The 23,044-nt window shown below is 37.1% G+C and overlaps 2 protein-coding genes and 1 long non-coding RNA gene across 4 annotated transcripts; all 3 read left to right on the plus strand.

Moving 5' to 3' along the window:
* The first annotated feature begins 4,238 nt into the window (after nucleotides 1-4,238).
* LOC109017645 (pentatricopeptide repeat-containing protein At4g13650-like) lies at nucleotides 4,239-7,850 on the plus strand. 2 transcript variants are annotated; one of them, XM_018999858.2, is made up of 2 exons: nucleotides 4,241-5,097; nucleotides 5,263-7,850. In XM_018999858.2, the coding sequence occupies exons 1-2, from the start codon at nucleotides 4,375-4,377 to the stop codon at nucleotides 7,612-7,614; spliced, it is 3,075 nt and encodes a 1,024-aa protein (XP_018855403.1). In that variant the 5' UTR covers nucleotides 4,241-4,374; the 3' UTR covers nucleotides 7,615-7,850. The 2 variants fall into 2 exon arrangements, with proteins under 2 accessions (XP_035545008.1, XP_018855403.1); XM_035689115.1 differs by having other exon boundaries at nucleotides 4,239-7,850.
* A 1,799-nt stretch (nucleotides 7,851-9,649) lies between these two features.
* Nucleotides 9,650-10,740, plus strand: LOC109018223. The gene is made up of 3 exons (XR_004801411.1): nucleotides 9,650-9,739; nucleotides 9,851-9,984; nucleotides 10,074-10,740. It is a non-coding gene; the product is annotated as an uncharacterized LOC109018223 (long non-coding RNA).
* An 8,312-nt stretch (nucleotides 10,741-19,052) lies between these two features.
* On the plus strand, nucleotides 19,053-22,635 carry LOC109001986 (aquaporin SIP1-2-like). Its single transcript, XM_018979529.2, has 3 exons — nucleotides 19,053-19,589; nucleotides 20,013-20,285; nucleotides 22,297-22,635. Exons 1-3 carry the CDS (start codon nucleotides 19,293-19,295, stop codon nucleotides 22,444-22,446), a joined length of 720 nt encoding a protein of 239 aa, XP_018835074.1. The 5' UTR covers nucleotides 19,053-19,292; the 3' UTR covers nucleotides 22,447-22,635.
* Nucleotides 22,636-23,044: the final 409 nt, after the last annotated feature.

A 23,044-nucleotide genomic window follows, 5' to 3' on the forward strand; every position in this document is an offset into this window, starting at 1 on the left:
CTTAGATCAATCAATCCGAAGGTAATGAAATTTCTTGGTTGAATTGATTGTTGATCGTACGCTAGGTTATTGATCATTTATTCATGCTCTCCTCTTTCTTATGTCTAATCATCTCTGAATTTCTGTTTGTTTCATTGGAAAACAAGTTGTCATTGTCGTTTTGAAGGAGGAAGCATGTCGTTCGATCTGTTGTTGAAGCCATCATGTAGTGGGTGTGGATCGACCACGGACTTGTAATATATAATGCTTGTACTAAGAAGACATACCATAAATATTTAAGCTATTTGATCTTAGCTAGCTATATATCAATAAAGGAATCCCGTAGCCCTCAAGAACTTGTACTGGTTGGGTGGACAGAAATTCCAGAGTTTATAAATAACTATAATTTACTCATAATATTACCATATATTTTATCAACTTTTTAAGATTGTCCGAGAAATCTACATTCTTTGTTTCTTTCCACAATAACGAAATGATCTTGCCTCATTGAGTTAGTTGGTTTTTCTCTTCAACCATTTGTCAAACACGTTGTGAGCAATTCTGTTTATTCCTAAAATATACCATAGTCACTGAACTTGCTTCCTGAATACAACCAAATCCATCGAAATTAAGAAAGTGGCTTCAACTATAAATAAACCCCACCACCATTCATTCTTCAAAAGCACGATTAATGACTCAGCTATATCGATCGACGTGTAGAACAAGAAGCATGTCATCAATGGAAGGCAGTGCTACGAAAGGTCCTTTGGTTTGGTAAGAATGGGTCAAAGACTCTAAACATGGAACTTTCCAATACAAATATTAAGATAATAATAAATAAATCAATAAAGTGAACATTGGTTCCTCAAAACATTGGATAAAAATAACACCAATAAAGCTAAGAAGGAAGCAACACAAAACAACCAGCCAGAGATGGAGATCTATAGTACTGTAACGTTGCGATCAAGACGCGAAAAACGTATGGAATAAGGAGCCATGCATATGAACGACTATCTAAAGCCAGAGAAATCAAGTATATTCTGAAGTAAAAATTGTAAAAAGCTAACACAAAATTGCATGAGATCCATTAAAATGCAAAAAATTGCCCCTGAGCCCTACGAATCCAAAGGAAAGTGACATGCACAAACAAGAATGTTCGGAAAAATTATATACGCAGAGAGAGAGAGAGAGAGAGAGAGAGAGAGAGAGAGATAGCAGTAGAGTCATTAGAGACGAGAAAGGTGGAGCCACCGAGCTTCAACTGAGTAGAGAGAATGAGAGGGAGCTCTTGATCGGCTTTGAGCTTGGGGTGCATGGTACGGCCGAGCTCCTCAGCGTCGAACGCAGCCTTGTAGAACTGAATGGCGTTGCTCGCCTTGGGAGCCTCCACAAGTAGCTGCGGCTTTGAATCTCCGAGGGATAGAAAATAAGAACCAAGCCTCAGAGAGAGGTAGGGAGTGTGTGAAACGCTAGCCCTAGGAGAGAGAAAGAACTAGGGAGTGGTGGTGCTGGGCAGACGAAGGAGCGTAGCTCGGTTCGCTGGACAAAGAGACAGTGTCGCCGAGTGGCGTTGGGTAGAGGAAGGTGACGCGACGCGGGCGAGGGAGGGAGGAGGTATTTCGCAAGGCTCTGAAATTTGAATGGACGAATGGGGCTCTGAAATTCAAATGGAGAAGAAAAAAAGAGAAGCGTAATGCACGTTTTGTCTAAACAGCAGCCACGTAGCGGGTGCAACGTGTGTACCGCTACAGTGGCTTCTCTCTATAATAACTTTTTTTATAATGGCATTCATAAAGTTTAAGCATTAATTGCGTCGTGCTTTAGGTTCAATAGGATCAATAAGTTCAACCCTTATAAAATAATCTCCTACTATAGATTAGTTAGTAACTTTCTTGGCTCTTTTTGTCTTTGGCGGAGGGGTGGTGTAGGGTTTGAGATATTCATGGAAGAAGGCATTAAAGGACTAGTGTTTTCATCCATGTTCAATGAAATATGCGCCAAACCACCAACATTACCGCTAAAACTATTTTCCATCTATTTTAAACATAAAAAAATAAAAATATAATAAAAATAAAATCAACAGCAATATATATATATATATATATATATCCAAACAAACACACAAAAGGAGATGAATTAACCATAAAACACAACTAACATACATGAGCACCCGCTACTGGTGACATTTTCAAGCACAAATATAATAATTACAAAAAATTCTGTTCAGGGATTAAGGGGATGGAAAAGAAATAGAAGGAGTGCTGTTATTTAATGTAATCTGTCCAACCACCAAGGACTAGGGAATATATAGCCTTGCATAGGGCTGAACAAAAATCGATGGGACCTGCCGCCACCGACAGGAACCGACTGGCTGTGTTAGGAACCGACTAGTGTGCGGTGGAAAATTGAAGGAACCGACGTTCAGTGGGTCGGTCCTGATTTGAAGCTGGACCAGACTGTTGAACTGACCGAAGGGGTAAAACTATTTTTTTTTTAATATACCTTAATCAAAACGACGTGGTTCCACTTAAGTTTAAGTGGAACGACGTCGTTTTACACTTTTAGTATACAACACATAATGAAAATGATGCCATTTGGTATTAAAAACGCATGGAAAAAAAAATATGTATCAAACAAAGCTGTTCCACTTAAACTTAAACTTAAGTGGAACGACGTCTTTTCGAGATGGGCCTTCTTCTCCCCAACCTTCTTCTCGATTCAAATCTCTGCCTCTGCACCTCTCTCTCTCTCTCTCTCTCTCTCTCTCTCTATCTAATTCTCTCAGAAGCAGCTTGCTGTTAGGAAAATTGCAAACGTTGATCGAGAATCGCCAGAGAACCATCGGAGACGATACGGCCGGTTTTCCTCCTCTCTATCGATTAGTTATGATCAGTTGCTTCTCCCACTTTTCAATTATCGGTAGGCATCGATTTTATCCAAAAATCATGTCGAAAGAGTTGGTTTTCGGCCCGAGCTTTGCTACACAACCTCCACCACACTCCACACTCCACACTTTTTTAAATTTTTTAAAATTTTAATATTTTTTTTAAATTTTTTTTTGAGTTTATTCTTTTTAAATTATTTCAAATTTTTTATTCATTATTCATATAATAAATATTTGATAAAAGAAAAAAATAATAAAAATTAAAAATAATGTGGAGTGTGGAAGTTGTATGAATAGTAGGAGGTTGAGTAGATTTTTTGTTTCGAACCTAGCCTAGCCCTGTATATACAAGAACAAAAGTAATCTCCCTTGGAACGCTGGCGACTTTATGCAATTTGTCCAATCCCACGTACAATCATAAATTACTCTGTAATTTAAAACAGTTGCATGATGTGACAGACTTATACATCGAATAAACTTGCAAATAAATTTTGCTCGGAAGTTATAATCTTCATTTGTTCTGTTCAGATATGGGCATGAGAGCTGATAGTTGGGTTGGAAATTATTGGAAATAAATGAAGCAAAATTTTTACCATCACACAATCAAGTAAATTTAAATACGAGCATCAAATATTTGGTGCAAATTTGGTGAGACCATAATCATCAAAGCTGGACAAAATAGAAGCCCTTCCATTACTCCATCTCTCACCGTCAAACACTCTTAGATCTCTGAGAAAATGCTGATTCATCACAATGATTTAAGTGTGTGTTTCAATCAATTAACTCCCCATAGTCAACAAGACAACTAGTGCAATAATCCATTTCCTTTGTGTGAACTTCACATTTTCTATGCATTAATCCAATTTATTCCTCTCCAGTACTAACACATATACATGCATATATATGTTTGGTGAAAGACAAATATGGAATGCAGTAATGGTTTGATGATTTTATATCCGTCTAGACAAATATATACCTGTCTTGAAAACAGCATAAAAATCACAGATAAGCTCTGGATTTTATTTGTTCTTAAAGAAAATGTAAATCTAGCCAATAATCACAACCCTTCACAGCCATATTTAGACTTCATAAGTTACCTATATATATATATATAATATATATCAAAGACCAAATAACAGAAAACCTCAATAATCACAGCAAAGATAACTCAATCACATGCTAATTAAGCAAACCCATTTCCAAAATGCAATAAAAAAACTAGTTAGCTAAACAGATGCAAAGCCAGCAGTTATTCAGCCCCAAACATAAGTTGGAATCCTGACAAGTCCACAAATGACGCAATAGAAATACAGATCTAGCCAAAATAAAGAAACCCACTTCCTCAGATCTAGCCAAAGTGCATCCAGTTTTAAACACAAACACAAAAATCTCTATACATGGGGCAAACGGGTCTTTGAACAATTACCCATCAGATTCACTTCATCACGACTAAAAAGAGGCGGGTCTTTAGAGATTATGTTGAATCCTAATATTCCAAGAATCCTTCTCCAATGCTAATGACTCCAATCTCTCTCCCTTGGTCCTATCCACGTTCCTTATTCGGTTACTTCCCGCGTGCATTCAGACACCAAAGCACTCTCAAAACCGCGCCAAATCTTCATAAGGGGATCCCACCACGCCATTCTTTTCTGACAAATCCGTATCTTTTGCTTAAAAATAATTTAGCTAATTTAGCTCGTTTTAGTAACACTGCGATATCCAATGCTTTTGACGACTTCCCAGTCCAAGAAGATGAAGGAAACCCAAAGGGAATTGATTTCCTCCATATCATGGAAGAGCGTGGAATTCGAGCGAATCATCAGACCTATCTATGGCTTTTAGAAGGGTGTTTGAATTATGGTTCCTTATTGTGTGGTCAGAAGCTTCACGGAAAGATTTTGAAGTTGGGTTTTGATTCGGAGCATGTTTTGTGTGATCGAATTATCGATGTATACGTTGCCTGCGGTGATTTAGATGGTGCAGTTAAGGTTCTTGATGATATGCATAATAGAAGTGTATCTTCTTGGAATAGAATAATCAATGGATTTGCTGCGAACAAGTTGACTGGTCGGGTATTGGGTCTCTTTCGTCGGATGACGGCTGAGAAAATGAGTCCGGATGAAACAACATTTGCTGGAGTCTTAAGGGCGTGCGGGGGTAGTAATGTTTCCTTCCACCATGTGGAGCAGATTCATGCTAGGATTATTTATCATGGTTTTGGTGCCCATACACGTGTATGTAATCTCTTGATTTATTTATATTTGAGAAACGGGTTTATAGATTCTGCTAAAAAGATTTTTGATAGATTATATTTCAAGAATAGTGTTTCTTGGGTGGCGATGATGTCAGGTTTATCTCAGAATGAACATGAAGTAGAATCCATTCACTTATTTTGCCAGATGCATACATCGGGAATTGCCCCTACTCCTTATATCTTTTCAAGTGTTCTAAGTGCCTGCGCCAAGATAGAGTTGTTTGATGTGGGAGAGCAGCTTCATGGTCTTGTTTTTAAGGAGGGGTTTTCTTGTGAGACGTATGTATGCAATGCTCTTGTTACATTGTATTCCCGCTCAGGGAACTTGACATCTGCTGAACAGATTTTCAGCAAAATGCGATATGGGGATGGTGTTTCATATAATTCGATGATCTCAGGGCTAGCTCAGCAGGGTTTTAGTGATAGGGCTCTGGAATTGTTCAAGGACATGCAGCTTGATTGCTTGAAACCAGATTGTGTTACAGTTGCAAGTTTGTTGAGTGCCTGTGCATCTATTGGAGCTCTTCATACAGGAAGGCAACTTCACTCATATGCAATGAAAGCTGGAATGTCTTCAGATCTCATTCTTGAAGGTTCTCTGCTGGATCTTTATGTGAAATGCTCAGACATAGATACTGCCCATAAATTTTTTCTTGCAACAGAGACTGATAATGTGGTCCTATGGAATGTGATGTTAGTCGCTTATGGGCAGTTAGGTAGTCTGAGTGATTCGTTTGAAATATTTAGACAGATGCAGATTGAAGGCATGTTACCCAATCAATTTACTTATCCAAGTTTACTGAAAACATGTACCTCTGTGGGAGCTCTTTATCTAGGAGAGCAGATTCATACTCAAGTCATAAAGACTGGGTTTCAGCTCAATGTGTACGTTTGCAGTGTGCTTATAGATATGTATGCAAAGCATGGAAAACTTGATACTGCCCTGAAAATCCTCAGACGACAAACTGAGGAAGATGTTGTCTCTTGGACAGCTTTGGTTGCTGGCCATGCACAGCATGGTATGTTTGCCGAGGCTCTTAAGCTTTTTTTAGAAATGTTAAATCGAGGGATCCGATCTGATAATATTGGGTTTTCAAGTGCCATAAGTGCATGTGCCGGTATTCAAGCCCTCAACCAAGGACAGCAAATACATGCTAAATCATGTGTCTCTGGTTACTCAGATGATCCTTCAATTGGGAATTCACTTGTCAGTCTTTATGCTAGATGTGGTAGAATTAAAGAAGCATATTTAGCATTTGAAAAAATTGATGATAGAGATAATATATCGTGGAATGCATTGATATCAGGGTTTGCACAGCATGGGTACTGTGAGGAAGCACTAAAAGTATTTGTTCAAATGACCAAAGCTGGAGTAGAAGTTAATTTATTCACATTTGCCTCTGCAGTTAGTGCAGCTGCCAACATAGCAAATAAAAAACCGGGGAAGCAAATCCATGCTATGATTCTAAAAACTGGGTATAGTTCAGAAACTGAGGTTTCTAATGTTTTAATCACATTGTATGCCAAGTGTGGTGGCATAGATGATGCCGAGAGAGAGTTTCGTGCAATGGTCGAAAAAAATGAGGTTTCTTGGAATGCATTGATTACTGGCTATTCTCAACATGGATATGGTATTAAAGCACTACATCTTTTTGAGGAGATGAAAAAGCTTGGTATGATGCCTAACCATATTACTTTTGTGGGAGTTTTGACAGCCTGTAGCCATGTGGGTATGGTGAACGAGGGGCTTGACTACTTTGAATCCATGAGCAAAGAGCATGGCTTAGCTCCTAAACCTGAGCACTATGTTTGTGTTGTGAATCTTCTTAGTCGGGCTGGTTTCTTGAGCCGTGCAAGAAGATTTGTGGAGGATATGCCAACTAAACCAGATGCAATGGTTTGGAGGACCCTATTAAGTGCTTGTATAGTTCATAAGAACATGGAAATTGGAGAGTTTGCTGCCCGCCATCTCCTAGAACTAGAGCCCGAAGACTCGGCCACTTACGTCCTACTATCGAATATATATGCAGTGGCTGGGAAATGGGACTCTAGGGATTATGCAAGGCAAATGATGAAAAACAGGGGTGTGAAGAAAGAGCCTGGCCGTAGCTGGATTGAGGTTAAGAATTCAATTCATGCATTCTTTGTTGGTGACCGGCTCCACCCACTAGCAGATAAGATATATGAATACTTGAAAGATTTGAATGAACAGGCAGCTGAAATCGGTTATGTGCCGGACCATTGTACTCTTGGAGAGCAAGGGCAGAGGGATGCAACAGTACATATTCATAGTGAGAAATTGGCAATTGCTTTTGGACTTCTTAGCCTATCCAATACAATTCCTGTACACGTGTTTAAGAACCTCCGAGTCTGTAATGATTGCCATAATTGGATTAAGTATGTGTCAAAGATTTCAAATCGAGCTATTGTAGTAAGGGATGCATATCGATTTCATCATTTTGAAGGTGGTATTTGTTCATGTAGAGATTACTGGTAAGTATGACTGCTGAAAGTCGATCAAGAAAAGAGAAAATTCATTGGAGCCTACAGAGTAAATCTTTTGTTGGAGTATGACTGTGTAGACTCTTGTAGGAACTTCAACCACATTTTTTATTGCTACTTTGTACGGAGTTTTAGGGACTATGGCTCTGAGGTTTTCTCATCTAGAGGCCATAACTTCTTTCATGTTTGATGCTAAATTTTGTTGCGTATAACGCGGTATGCCTCCTCTTATTCCTTCTATTACGGATCCATTTATTTGGCTTGTATTGTTCACAAATTTCTACACAAAATATAATAAATCATTCAACTTTTTCAAATTCTAAAATAATAATAATATTAAAAAAATATATTATAACAAGATTTTATTTGATTTTTAACTTTTAACTCAACTCATCTAATCTCAACTCACTGTTCAATCCTAACCTAAATTGTTTCTTCGTTATTTTTGAAGATTCTTTATAGTTATATTATATAATGTTATGTTTTCTATCTGAAATACTATCCCTTCTCTTTGTTTTTTCATAGGTCAACAAAACAGCAGATTCTGTTGAAGACTTTTTCTTGCTCCTGCATGTTCTTTTTAGATCATTCGTGGGCTCGAGCTATTGGACATCTGGGCTTTTTGAATTCCAATAATGCTACAGACAATCGTCTGTAGCAACCGCTGTGGAACCGGCTGACGTTGCCACGTCAGCCGATTTATTTAATTTTAAAAAAAAAATCGAAACACAGACAGAAAAGGAGGGAAAAGCAACGTATTTTCATTTTCATTTCCACCCAAAATAATCCAGCAAGAACGGCAAAACTGTGGCCAGCAAGAACGTCAAAACTGTGGAAGAAGAAGATATTGAGCTCTAAGGCAGTCAATTTTTGGGTCTAGAAGAACCGTAGATCTCTTCATCTTCACGTGAACAGCTATAGAATCTCCTCCAACGACTGAAAAGTTTTACATTTGAGAAAAAATTCAGCAAAACCGCAAAACTGTGGAAAAGCTTCGAGGCAATCGATTTTTGGGTCTAGAAGAACCGTAGATCTCCTCATCTTCGCATGAGCAGCTGTGAGATCTCCTCCATCTCTGTTCTTCGGCTTCATGTCTCCGTCGCGACCCCTTTAGGTAAGACATCTTGCGTGTGCTTCCTGTGTTCGTGTTCGTATGTGGTGTTTTTGTTGGCATTTTGGTGGCTAGAACATCTATAAGTATTTTTAGTTGTTAAAAGGGAAGGCTCCAAAGCCACATGGTTTGTCTAGAGGCCGACCAAAAAGTATAGGAAGTAGGAAAAAAAAAATGCACTGGTTATGTACATTAATTTTGCCACCACAGGGTTCACATTTTGCTCTAACAAATTAAGACAAATAATTAACGAGAGTTGATTCCTGTTTCCGGCCTGTTGGTTCATTCCCAATCCTGATTTCACGGACAATCCCCTTTAAAGCAACAGCTATTTTTGTGAGATTCTTGCCACATGATTAGCATTTTGTTTTCCTTGGCTTTTAAGAGCAATGAGACATCATATTAAGTAGAAAAAAGACAATCTATGAGCTGATTTTGGGGTTTAGAGATTGGGTTGTTCAAATAAAACCATTTTATAGTTAAATTTTTAATAATTTTTCAAATGATAGAGTCCATTCTTCAATTGTTTTTAAAAAAATCTATTTCTTGGCCTAATAAATTTAATTCATTGCACAGGATTAATGGCACATTCTCATGTTTAACTACATAAATATATCATATTAAGTAGAAAAAAGACATTATGTAAGCTGATTTTGGGGTATAGAGACTAGGTTGTTCAAACAAAACCATTTCATAGTTAAATTTTTCATAAATTTTCAAATGATAGAATCCATTCTTCAATTGTTTAAAAAAAAAAAATCTATTTCTTTTGCTAATAAATTTAATTCATTACACAGGCTAATTGTTGATGTAATTATTTTGTTAATTTGTTTGGATCATTTACACTCATGCCTCTGACCTTTGTTTTCCAAAGAATGATCACGATTAATCTGGTGATTTTCTTGTTGTTGTTGCAAGATGTATAATTTTCCTTGTGATTGTTAGCATGGAAAAAGAAGAAGACTACTTAGCTGAGCTAACACCATCTAACTCAAATCCTTCAAGCATGGTATGTCATATTATTTTAAAGAAATGCGGGAATGTTTTGAGTTGATGTTTATTGGTTGATTACATCATTTCCCCATGGTTGCTACTTATTATGATTATTTTTTATGTCAAGACATCCCAACAACGACTCCAAACCTTTCAAATTACATGCACATTTGGCATGGACCTGCGTGGTCACCAATGCCCGCGTGGTCATCGACTTTTATGCAATATCTTGATGGCAACCAATATCCAATCAACATTCAGGTGGTGATGCAAGTTTGTTAGTATTTTTTTTTATTAAATATGCTTTTTTAGAATTACATTAATTGCTTTAATTTTTGTGATTTATGCAGAATATTGGTTACAAATTTCAGTATGGGATGAGACCTCCCATTCCTCTCATCACTACAAGCTCTGCAACGAGCTCAAGAGTTCGTACAGAGGATCCACCCAATTGTAAGGAAACTGAAGCACCATGTACATCCTCTAGACTTGATGAAGAGAGTACAAAGGATACACCAGAATCACAGGATACCGAAGATGGTAGTTCTGGGACACCTGAGTGTGTTCAAATAGATGGTGGTGATACGATTGAAGAGCCAAAGTCGAGGATGAAATTTAATTCTTTTGAAGAGTTATTGAGCTATTATAAGCAATATAGTAAAAAATGCGGGTTTGGGGTGATGACCAAAAGGAGTGAAGGATGGGACTGTTAGATATGTCACACTTGCTTGTGCCCGCGTTGGGAAGGCCCGGAATAGAACGTTGAATGTCACTAAACCACGTCCGACAGCAAAAACGGAATGTAAGGCAAAAATTAATGCCTTAAAAGTTGACGGAAATGTGCGGTTAACAACATGTCATAATATCCATAATCATGGCCTCAGTCCACAGAAATCCCGTTTCTTTCGTTGTAATAGAGAAGTTAGCGAGACAGTAAAAAGAGTTCTAGATACAAATGACTTGGCTGTCATTAAAATGAATAAGAGTTTTGGCAGTCTTGTTGTTGGTGTGGGCGGATTCGAGAACCTCTTATTTTTGGAAAAAGATTGTCGTAATTATATAGATAAGGCAAGACATATGCGACTTGGGAAAGGTGGCGCTGGAGTGCTTCGAGAGTACTTTTTAAGGATGCAATACAGAAATCCCGGGTTCTTTGCACTTATGGACTTAGATGATGACGGGAGGTTAAAAAATGTCTTCTGGGCAGACCCCCATAATAGGGCAGCATATCAGTATTTTAGTGATGTGGTCACATTCGACACCACGTATCTGACTAATAGATATGGTATGCCATTCTCACCATTTGTTAGTGTAACCACCACAGCCAGTCAATTTTGTTAGGAGCAAGATTGATATCCAGTAAGGATACAGAGACATTTGTGTGGTTATTCCAAACATGGTTAAAATGTATGGACGATATAGTTCCGAGAGCCATAATCACAGATCAGGATAGAGTGATGAAAAATGCGATTGTCATTGTATTTCCAGAAAGTCGACATCAATATTGTCTGTGGCATATACTGAAGAAAGTCCCTGAAAAGTTTGGCTCCCATAGTTCGTATAAAAGTGGTATGAAAACTGTTTTGATGAAATGTGTGTATGACACTCAAACTATTGAAGAGTTTGAAAAATGTTGGGACCAACTAATCACCACATACAACTTGCATGAAAATGACTGGCTACAACGTTTATATGATGCGTGTGAGCATTGGGTACCGGCATTCTTGAGGGACATTTTTTGGGCTTGAATGAGTACTACACAGAGGAGCGAGAGCATGAATGCATTTTTTGACGGTTATGTTCATGCTAAGACAAATTTGAAAGAATTTGTCGACCAGTTTGACAATGCTCTGAAAAAGAAAATTGAGAATGAAACTGCCGCAGACTTCCATTCATTTAGTGTCTCAATTCCCTGTATATCTCGATCCACAATTGAGAAGAGATTTCAAGATCTATACACGAATACTAAATTCAGGGAAGTTCAACAACAAATTACCATTATTATTGATATGGATCCAAAGTTATTTAAGCATGATGGTACAATAAAGACATATCATGTAGATGATGAAGTTCGTGTGGAAGAGTTTACAAAGCCGGTTACACACTATGTGGATTTTAGTGAGGAAGATACAACTGCAAAGTGTTCATGTGGATTGTTTCAGATGAGGGGGATATTGTGTAGGCACATTTTGGCAATATTCAAATGTAATGGGATTAAGTCTGTGCCATATACATACATTTTAGATCAATGGAGGAAAGACATCAAAAGGAGGTACACATTAATCCATAGTAGCTATGACGCAGGGAATCAGCAGGCAGATGCTAATAGATATTCAAGTCTGTTGAATATATGTTATCAGATGATTACTCATGCTGCGGGTTCAAGTTGGCATATTGAGGATGCAACTACAAAATTGTATGCAATGATTGAGTTATATCGTGCCAACCAAGAACCCCCATCGATAACCCTAACTGGTGTGAATGTTGGCTGTACGACTGCTGATACAACTACAGTTGGAAGTTCAAAGCAAGGACTAAGTCCGAATGTTGTGAGAGGAAAATGCAGACCTCCATATCTGAGGAAAGCATCAAGGATGGAGAAAGATATGCGGAAAGTTAAAGCAAAGATGAAGAGAGCACCAATGAAGGGGAAACGAAAACAGGTGTGTGAGATCTCTAATTTTTGCTTGCGTTTTAAATCCATATTATTTTTAAATTGAGGTGTTATTTTGTTATTTTAATTAAATGTGTTATTTTATTTGTTTTTATAATTTATTTTGGCATGTTTTTATTTTGGATTTTTATTTCCTTATTATTTATTTATTTATGTTGTTTATGTTATTTTTGAGGTGTTTTATTTTATTAGTGGGCTGTGTGTGTATGTGTTTTTATTTGTGTTGTATGTGTGAGGAGAGGCCCAACCCATGTGCAAGTTAGACCCAGCCACCTAACCTGTGTAACCCGAAGCCCAACCCACACATTGCAAGCCCGACCTTGTGCACTGAAGGGCCCAGCCTGTGCCGTGTGAACCCAACCCTCCCCTTTAAAAGAAAACGGCGTCATTTTGGATGGAACCCTAGGGTTCCATCTCTTTCTCCCTTGCTCTGTGCCCCTTCTTCCTCCTATCTTTTTATTTTCTTATAGCTTTTTCTGCAAAATTCTTCTTCCTTCTTGTTCCAACAACTGCCGCGAGCCACCTCCACCTCTCTATGGCAACTCCGTGTCGCTCGGTTGCGGCTCCATGTACTGGTTGTCCAGCTGCCGCTCTACGCGGCCACCACTTTCCACCTCTAGCTTCCTAGCTTGCCTCTGTGTCCTTCGGCAACACCTTCCCGCATCTGTTATCAATGCCATCGTGACCCTTGCTGCCACGCATCATCCTCCATGACTTGTGTTGCCGTTTTCACTCCTCTTCTACCTGTACGACACGGCGCTTCAAACTGTCACATTTGGCCTATAAATAGGCCACGAGTTCCTCAAGTTTTGTGGTTCCGAGTTCCTCATTATATATATATCTCTCTTAAGCTTTTCATCTCTTTGTATTTTGAGTGTTTGGTCTGTGAATTTGTGGGTGAATCCGAGTGATTTTGTCTAGTGTTTGCCGTGTCTTTTTTTGTCCTTTGAAGTCGGAATTCACTCGGTTTCTTGGTGTTCAAGTTTTGTTCTGTAATTTTGTTGATGAACCTGTGAGCTTGTGTTGCTCTTTTTGATTCTAGAGTCGTGAAATTTGAACTCAGTTTCTAGGAATTTCATGCTTACCGTGAGTTGATTATTCCACCCATTTGTTCTAGACCGAATTTCTTTTAAGAGAACCCTCTAGAAAAGCCACTGTTTGATTCTTGAAAATCACTGTTGCCGCCACCATGTCGCCACCTTGAGCTACGCTCCTTTTGTTTGATCTTTTAGAATTTTTCATCTTCAGTTATCTGTAATTTCCTAGCTTTATAATAAAATTATTGTAATTGTATTTTGTAAACTGTTGTTTCTGTTGATTGTATTAATCTGTTGGATTTGGGCCATGGGCCGTTGAAGCATTGGGTTGTAACTGTTGGTGTGTTGGAAATTGGGCCTTGGGCCTTTAAAATATTGGGTTATGTTTATGGTTGGATTTGGTGTTGGGGCTTGGGTCGGATTGGAGGATGGGATACACGTGTAGAAGAAAAACTGTATTTTTGTATTTATTGAGATTTTGTAAAAGAAATATTTAAATGTGTATTCCAATAAATTGTGAATTGTATATTTATTGTTTTATAAAATTGTGCGGTGATGTCTCATTGTCTGTTGGAAATTGAGACTGTTGGTATTAATTGTGTAGGTGCGTGTGTATCACAACCCCAAGCCGAAATGCGGTATTATCTCGGTGGAGCTCCTCTGGTCACTCGGGAGCATAACAGACTGACGTGACGTTCCTTGAGTTGTCGTAGGGCAATGACGGGAATAGACGAGACGGTAACGCTCTCGTACCGATTCCGTGACCTTTTGGCTGGTGAGGTTAGAAGATGCTTGGCCATGTACGCGCTGGGCGTTGAACTGGGGCATCGCTCGTTACGAAGTCTCATGCACGGACGTTACCCGTGGTGTGACAATGAGAGCCAGGTCGTGCGGACGGTCCACAGGGGAGACCATGGTGCATGCTTAATAATTAATAGTTATGATTGAACCAAAAATAAGATTTTTGGCATGAGTGGTTAAAAATGATATTTTGAGAAAAAGAACATATGGTGTTATTTTATATGGATTATGTCCGTATGGGGACGCGCGTTATTTCTATATATCTCTTGGATGTTATTTTAGTTAATTACTTGCTGAGATGTCATAATGTTATTGTGGTGTTTTACCCTACGGTTCCGTCTTATGGTGCCGTAGAGTCTGACGCAGAACCCGAGTATGAGCCTGAGGGATCAGCTCCACCAGAGGTTTGACTTGCTGAGTTACTGTTCAGCGTTATGAGATTTGTTTCCCCTATGTTATGTCTTGTCTTTAATTTATCTATCGGATTACTGTTTAATCCTCATAAAGTTACTTTACTATTTTTGAACAATTCTAGTACTTAATAAAAAAATACCTTTTATTTCTCCGCTGTGAATTATTATTTTATACACTTATTGTATGATGTACACACACTGAGCACTGGTCGTTGGGGTGCGTGATCCGTGTGGTCATTATCCCGATGTCACGAACTCCACTAAAATAACACGTGGAGGTCGAGGGCGCCACAAGGTGCATATTGTAAATATTTTAAATTTTATTTACCATTTAATGCAAATATGAAAAATATGCTAAATGATATTTGTGACTTATTAATTAGCGAGATGGAGGAGATACAACAATCGTAGACACTTGCAGGAGGTTATTTGGCCATTCGAAGATGGATACTCCCAATGTTGAACAAGTCCAGGCCCGAGAAACGGTGATTGATAGTCAAGAAAGTGTAAGCGGGTCTCTTGTGTTGTCGATATTTTAATAGTATTATCCATATTACAATGCAATAACAGTTGGTGTTTACTATTTACAGATGTAATTTGAGTTAGATTGCAACCGGGAGAATTTGGGTTGAGTGAATCACAACCGATGCAATGATTTGATACATTGAGTATGTTATTAATAAATGCTAACATGTTGTTACAATTGATATTTTTAGTTGACATTTTCGAAACTGACATGATCTATGTTGTATGTTTTGCAGGGCAGAGCAAACTTGTTGGTATGACATTTTGTTGGAGCTTTGGCAGTATTGGGAGGACATTTTGTTGAAATTTGGCTTTAGAGTTGTTCATGTTTGTGTGTTGGGAACTTGGTGACGACATTTTTTGGAGCTTTGGCAGTATTTGGGATGACATTTTGTTGAAATTTGATTTTAGAGTTGTTGATATTTTAATAGTGGCAATTGTAGTGTTGGCCAAATACTTACAGAATTTAATATTTTGTTGGCAAGTTTGTTCATGTAATTTACTAAATTTATGCCGAGTTATATCATGTAATGATCTTTTTAAAACTACATTATGTGTAAAACAGTTTAGTTAATGGCATTTTGTGTCATCAGTTCATAACAAATTGCTTCTCAAACTTTTATGTACAAATACAAACTGTTTCTATTTTACAAACTGCTACATGAATACATCATCCATAACAAACTGTTTTACAAAGTGCTCAATATATTGTTCACAAACTGCTTTACAATATGGGAATAACAAACTACATTATATCACTGCTTTACAAACTGTGAATAATAAACTGCATTACATCACTGCTCATTACAAACTGGGAATAATAAACTGCATTACATCACTGTTTTACAAATTGGGAATTTCAAACTGCATTACATCACTGCTCATTACAAACTGCTTCACAACAAATATTATCCATACAAACTGCTCAAACTTAACATTTTTACAATCTGCTTAAACCCAAATTGTTCTGTTTTACAAACTGCTTATCAACAATTAATATCCATATATACAAAAAACTGTTTTACAACCTGTCCAATACAAACTGTACATAATAGTTTCACAATCTGTTCAAATCCAAACTAAACTGTTTTACAAACTGCTTATCAACCAATATCCATACAAACACAAAACTGTTTTACAAAATGCTCATAACATTTCCATTACAAACTGCTTCTCAACAAACATTATCCATACAAACTGCTCATACATGAACCTAACCATATTGTTTACAAACAATATATATTACATCACTGTTTTACAATCTGCTCAAACTGTACATAATAGCAGTTTTACAATCTGCTCAATATCCATATATCAACTACATCAACTACATAGTCCAATACAAAATTAAAACCCCAATACAATTTCTGGAACTACTAACACTATCTAGGAATTACTTAGACACTACCAAGCAACAACTAAAATGCAACTAGAAATGCAAAAGCCCAATACAACCGAAGTAGTCTGCGTGAACACCTTATTTCAGCTTCTTGTTCCCAAAGCACCAACTCCTTCTTCATAACCTCAATCTCCCTCTTGTGGACATCATCGAGTTTCTTCTCTAGCTCTTTCTCCTTCATTACCAATTCATTGGTGCTTTCTTGAAGATGGAGCTCATTCTCTTCATTAATATCTACCCACTTGAAAAATCTACAGTATGGTAATCCCTGAAAATTAAGAAGATATATAACAAATGTTAGATGTTTTAATATTAATCATTATATAACAAATGTTAGATGTTTTAATATTAATCATTACATGAATAAGTTTTATGTACAAATTATGTAGTTACCTTAGTGTTGTACTTTGGACACCCTAAGAAGGGTCGTCCTTGATTCTCTGCAGTATGAGCCAGTCTTAGTGTGATTGGCTCCTCACAAAAACAGAATGGTATGCCCAAAGCATGTTTACCAAAGGAAGATGAAGATATTGATGATGACATCCCAATATGGCAGTAATTTCAACAGTACAGAAAATTCAACTGTCGGGATGTAATTAATTGAATTATTCAGATACACGCTTCCCAATAACAATAGCAGTTTAACATTTTAATGTGGAAGTAAGTATCTTGATAACAGTAACAGTTTAAACTTTTAATGTGGAAGTAAGCATCTCAATAACAGTAGCTAGCAGTTTAACATTTTAGTGATGTTTTATGAAATTTAAAGAATGCTATGACAATTGAAATGGTGCCTCATTTTAAAAATAGTTGATAGTCTAATAAAACTTAGTGAGAAATTGAGAATTGAACCAATAATAATAATAATAATAGTAATAATAATAGTAGTAATAATAATAATAATAATAATAATAATAATAATAATAATAATAATAATAATAATAATAATGATAATGATAATAATAATGTATAATAATAACAGTACATACACCCTTTTAAATACACATGAGTAACAGTAACAATTTCATACACAAGAGTAAATACACAAGAGTGACAGTAACAGTAACAATATAATACACAAGAGTAAATACACAAGAGTAACAATAACAATTTAATATGGCAGTGAGATTGTTATAGACAAGAGTAAAACATCCCACTAACATTTTACAGAAATAGCTTAATAAAATAAAATTTGCTAAAACACCCTGCTCAAATATTATTTTATGCATTCCAAATCGATTCTACTATTGTCATACATGTTGAAATTATAAATTGGCAACTTAACAATGATGATACGATATGTGATTTGAATAATTACATGACTAAATAGTTAATGCAAGAATTATACATCATAGGCAATCTATTACATGACTAAATGTACAATGTATGATAAAGAATTATTGACTTCCAAACATTTGGAAAGTAAAACCAAAGCACAAAAAAAAGAGAAAACTAACGACATTTTTGTAGTGAGGATACTTTGAAACTCGACCCGATCGATGATTACAACAAATTTTTTGGGGTTAGGGTTAGGGTTAGGGTATCGGGGCTTGATAACCAAAAGAATTTAGGGTTAGGGTTAGGGTTAGGGTTTCGGGGCTTGATAACCAAACAAATTTAGGGTTAGAGTTAGGGTTAGGGTTAGGGTTAGGGTTTAGGGTGGGAAGGAGATTTCAGATTTGGGTTTCTGGGAAGGAGGGTTCATGGAGAAGACGAAAAAGAAGACAGAGAAGACGAAGGGGATGTGGCTCTGTGTCTTCGTGGAGAGATTTCATAGAAGACGAAGACAGTGACTTCGCAAACTGTTGGTTCGTGGGTATGGTTCGTGGGTTAGTGGAGACCACGAAGACTAACTGTGGAGAAGACGAAGATTGCAAAACACAGTGACTTCGCAAAACTGTTGGTTCGTGGGTACGAAGGTTCGTGGGTTCGAAGGAGACCATGAAGAATGACTGTGGAGAAGGCGAAGACTTGGTATGCGGCGGCTTTGTGGGGCGGCCAGTTCGTGGAGGAGTATAGGGCTTCTTGGAGGACGATGGGGCTTCACGGAGAAGAGGAGGAAGAAGAAGACAGAGTGAAGGGTAAGTTTTCATGGGGATGGGCGAAATGGGAAAGGAGGCGAAGCGACCCTTTCTGTCTTCGAGGTCTGTGAGCTAAACGTCAACGTTTAGCTCTGTGAAGTTTAAAATCCCTTCCGTTTTCAAACAAGTTGCGTAACGATGCCGTTCCATTAATTGCCACGTCGGACACGATTCTGCGAGGGTTCCCCTACGCGATTGTGAGTAGCATTTTTGAATTCCAATTCAAAAGGCCTTACCCAGTCAGTGTATCTCCAAACCTATTATATCTGTGCTAGTCCGTGTGGAGGGGATTATATCTATTATCTAGGACGATATTTAGCATTATTAATTTATTTACGATAATTCTATTTCTTTTAATAGAGTTTTGTATAAGAATTCAACATTTTCGGTTTTTATCATTTTTGAAGTATTGTTGAAGTTAATTTTCAAACATGAGCGAATCGTCGGAAATGGGTACCTATCGTAAAACAAAAATTTCGTCCGATTAAGAATATAATGTACAATTCATGACTAACCTTCTTTGGGGTGCTGGTTCTGCTTTCCTCTGCCTGACTGCCACTGAGGAAAGCATATACATATAAATAATAGTTTGTCACGAGGGAGGAGAGTACGGTGGTGGTGGGTGATTGATAGATCCAAATGGGTGCCATAACAGCAACTATCGGAGACGCAGTGCTTACATTCCTGTGGGTGTTCAGCGCATCCTCTCTAGGGGCACTGACTACGGTAATAGCTACTGCCCTCGGGGTTCAAGGATTGGTCTGGCCTTCTCTCTTCATCACCACGGTGCTTTTATTTCTTCTAGTCTTCGTTTTCACCGTGATCGGCGATGCCCTGGGTGGGGCCAGCTTCAACCCTGCGGGCACCGCCTCATTTTATGCCGCCGGCTTGGGTTCTGACACCCTCTTCTCTATGGCTCTACGATTCCCTGCTCAGGTCTTCTTCCTCTTGTTTTTTCGATTTCACTATGTCAACACTCATGTTTCATATCTCTAGTTAGATCTGCTGTTCTTTTGTGCGTTCATAGTTGTTTTTTTGATCATTCGATGGAATAATTAACTCTTTATTTCTTATTTCACAAGAACTACGCGTGTTAAATCTCATCTGGTTCTTTATTCAATTGTGGCCTCTCAACTTTTTGCCCTCCATATTTTAAACGAATGCTTGTCATCCGATTTCGTATTTTGGAAGAGAAATCAGATCTCCACTCTGAAAGAAATATGTCATTTTTTCAATACTATTTCTAGTTTTTGAGATGGGAGGAGTGAAGAAGATTAGAGACATGACATTACATTTAAGTAAAAACATTAACTTAAAAAAAAACATTTGAGTAATTACATTCTCTTGTCTGCTTGGCAGGCAGCTGGTGCGGTGGGTGGCACTTTGGCAATCATGGAGGTGATGCCAAAGCAGTACAAGCACATTCTTGGTGGGCCTTCTCTCAAAGTTGACTTGCATACTGGAGCCATTGCCGAGGGCTTGTTGACTTTCCTCATAAGCTTTGCTGTCCTTTTAATTATCCTCAGGGGTCCCCGTAGCGTGATAGTGAAGACATGGTTGCTTGCCGTGGCAACTGTATTGTTAATCGTTGTGGGTTCTAACTACACCGGACCTTCCATGAATCCTGCCAATGTGAGTAGATCATGACTTTTATATTACATTCTGACAGTCAAATTTTCATTATTTTCTCTAAAAGAATTTTATATTACTGGATGCCCTTCTTTAGACTGTGTGATTGATATACTTGACAACTTTGCACGTAATTTTTCCCACTTTTTCCAATTGTTTTACATATCATCAGTCTAGATATTGATCATGTGAGTGATGTGACCCTCTCGCCCCTCTCCCATCCTCTTTGTGCAAGTCACTTTAATCGCCACTCTTTAGTCTAAATTTTGTTGGACTATTGATTTACTTATGAAGAAAATATTACTATATGCATGGTCGTTGGAGTCAATCATAGCCTATTTTATTATTACATAAGATGGATTATACCCATTGCTAATGCTTTTTTATTGTGGTACACGAGCCTATAACCCACACTATGTGTGTGCTTACAGTCTCTTGTTCTAAAATTTATTTATCTTCTCTTGATTTATAATCATTAAATATACAATCTAAAACTTTTCATAAGATAATCCAAAAAATAGTTTCATGTGACCATTGGTATCTATACACAAAATAAAGATAACTGTGCAAACTCAATCATATTTTCTGCTGTTTTCATTTTCCAATGATTAGTCTTAATTTAAATTTAACATCTGATGGTTTTTGAGTTTTATCCATGCTTAAATTATTATTTTAATTTACATTTCTTCGATATTTCTAGCCCTATATTTAAATCAATTTTCTTAGCTATTAAAACATAGAATAGTTCATCTATGTATTTTTTATTCTAAATAAATTTAAAGTAATGGGAGAAAATTTGTCAGTATTCTCCTTTCATTTTTTTTTATATTATGAGAATTTCATTTATTGACATCCAAAAGAAATTTGTATGTACATAGGCTCAGTTTTTAAAATAAGATTAAGTTATGTTGATTTCAATCTTTCTATTATGCTAATGCTATTTCTTGACCATTCTAGAAGAGATTATAAATCGATTAAATTATGGGCGCTTTAATAAAGTGCATATAAGAATATATCACAGGAAATTGTATGGGATGGTTACATCCTGTCGGAGGGAGACTTGGATAAGATACTGGAATATCATATACGCCGACTCACAAGGCAAAACATCTAATTATTTTGCCAAAGCATTTCCATGATAAGAATTCTAGCACCCATATATTTTTGATACCTATCGAAAAAAAACGGAGATACCAAAAAAGCAGAATCTTACCTTAATGAAACAGAATGTCCCATATGACAATGCTCGAGAACATAATACCACAAAATTGCACTATCAGTCACCTATCTCAGAAAGGAAAAAAACCAGATGTTTGTCAGTCAAAATATAGAAAATGCAAAAACCTCCAATTGTTCTCATCTTGTGGATTTGGCTTCTGAATTTTTTTTCCTTGCAATTATTTTTTTCTTCTCCGTGGCTCTCTCTCTTTCAATTTTTTTTTTTTCAACAAAACCGTTTGGGCAGAATATAGAAAATACAGACCGGTGCCTCTTGTTGTCCCTGGAAGTTGATCTCTTGACATTGCTGGGTTGTTAAGTTTTCCAGGCTAACTAACGATCAACCTCCATTGTTTTATTTGAATATTATATAATATGTTAGGTGCAATATCGATTGCCACCTCGTCTTGATACGGGTTCATCAACAAACCAAATTCAACCATATAAGCTCGTCACACTACACAAGTCAACAAAGTTCTGTTTCATCTTGCTAGCAAAAACTGTTTTATCCCACTGACATTTTTGCTTCCTTTTGAAGATCTTTTACTTCTTCTAAATGATTGGAAAATGAAACCTGCAATTTCCGGTGTTGCTGATGTGACTCTTAACTTAATGACTTTTTCTAGTTAAAAGTAGTGAGTTTCTATATCGCACTATTAACTTTTTTTTAATTAGCAAATATGCGTTACATGGTAACACTAATAACTTTAGATTGTGATGAGAACTTTCTGAGTTGTACGAGACATAGAAGCCTTAATTATAGGATGTGCAAACTTATCGTGTGTTGTCTGTGCAGGCTTTTGGTTGGGCGTATATAGAGAAATGGCACAATACATGGGAACATTTTTATGTCTATTGGATCTGCCCCTTCATTGGAGCAATATTGGCAGCTTGGATTTTCCGGTTTTTTTTTCCCTCGCCCCCAGCAAAACAGAAGAAAGCTTGAAGAGGCACAATAGCTTATCTACTCATTTACTTCGACCTTGGGGAACTTACCAGCAATGTTGGGACTCTCTTCACCGTACGGATGTTAAACTCTTGTCTATGATGAGTTTAACATATTAATCTCAAATGCTAAGAACATCATAAAGGATAAGTTTCTAATAGATGATATGAAAAACATGGAAGTTTTCTAGTTTTTCTGTCTAAAGGAACAGGCATGTCCGGAATCTTTGAATCCTTTATCTTAAAAACACAGGTCAATAAATTCGAACTTTAGTATGACAAAACCTAGAGGGGAGTCCGATGTCCCAGTTGAAAGAAACAATACGAGACCATAACCCACAGGCCCCAGGTTTAACGCACTAGACTTTTCAAAATAAAAGATGAAAAATTATGCTAAAAAAAAAAAAAAAACCTTTGAAAGAGAAAACAAATGAATTGCATAAAACTATTATTGGTTTACCATAATCTCAAAATGTGACACTAGATGATAGATTTATAAGTGAAATATAATAAATAGTCTCCAATCATTTAATGTCACATCATAGGATGATGTGAATTAGAACGATGAATACTATTATTCTTTTCATATAAATTATCAT

The sequence above is a fragment of the Juglans regia genome, chromosome 4 (genome assembly GCF_001411555.2).
Source record: "Juglans regia cultivar Chandler chromosome 4, Walnut 2.0, whole genome shotgun sequence".
In the NCBI taxonomy this organism is placed as follows: Eukaryota; Viridiplantae; Streptophyta; class Magnoliopsida; order Fagales; family Juglandaceae; genus Juglans; species Juglans regia.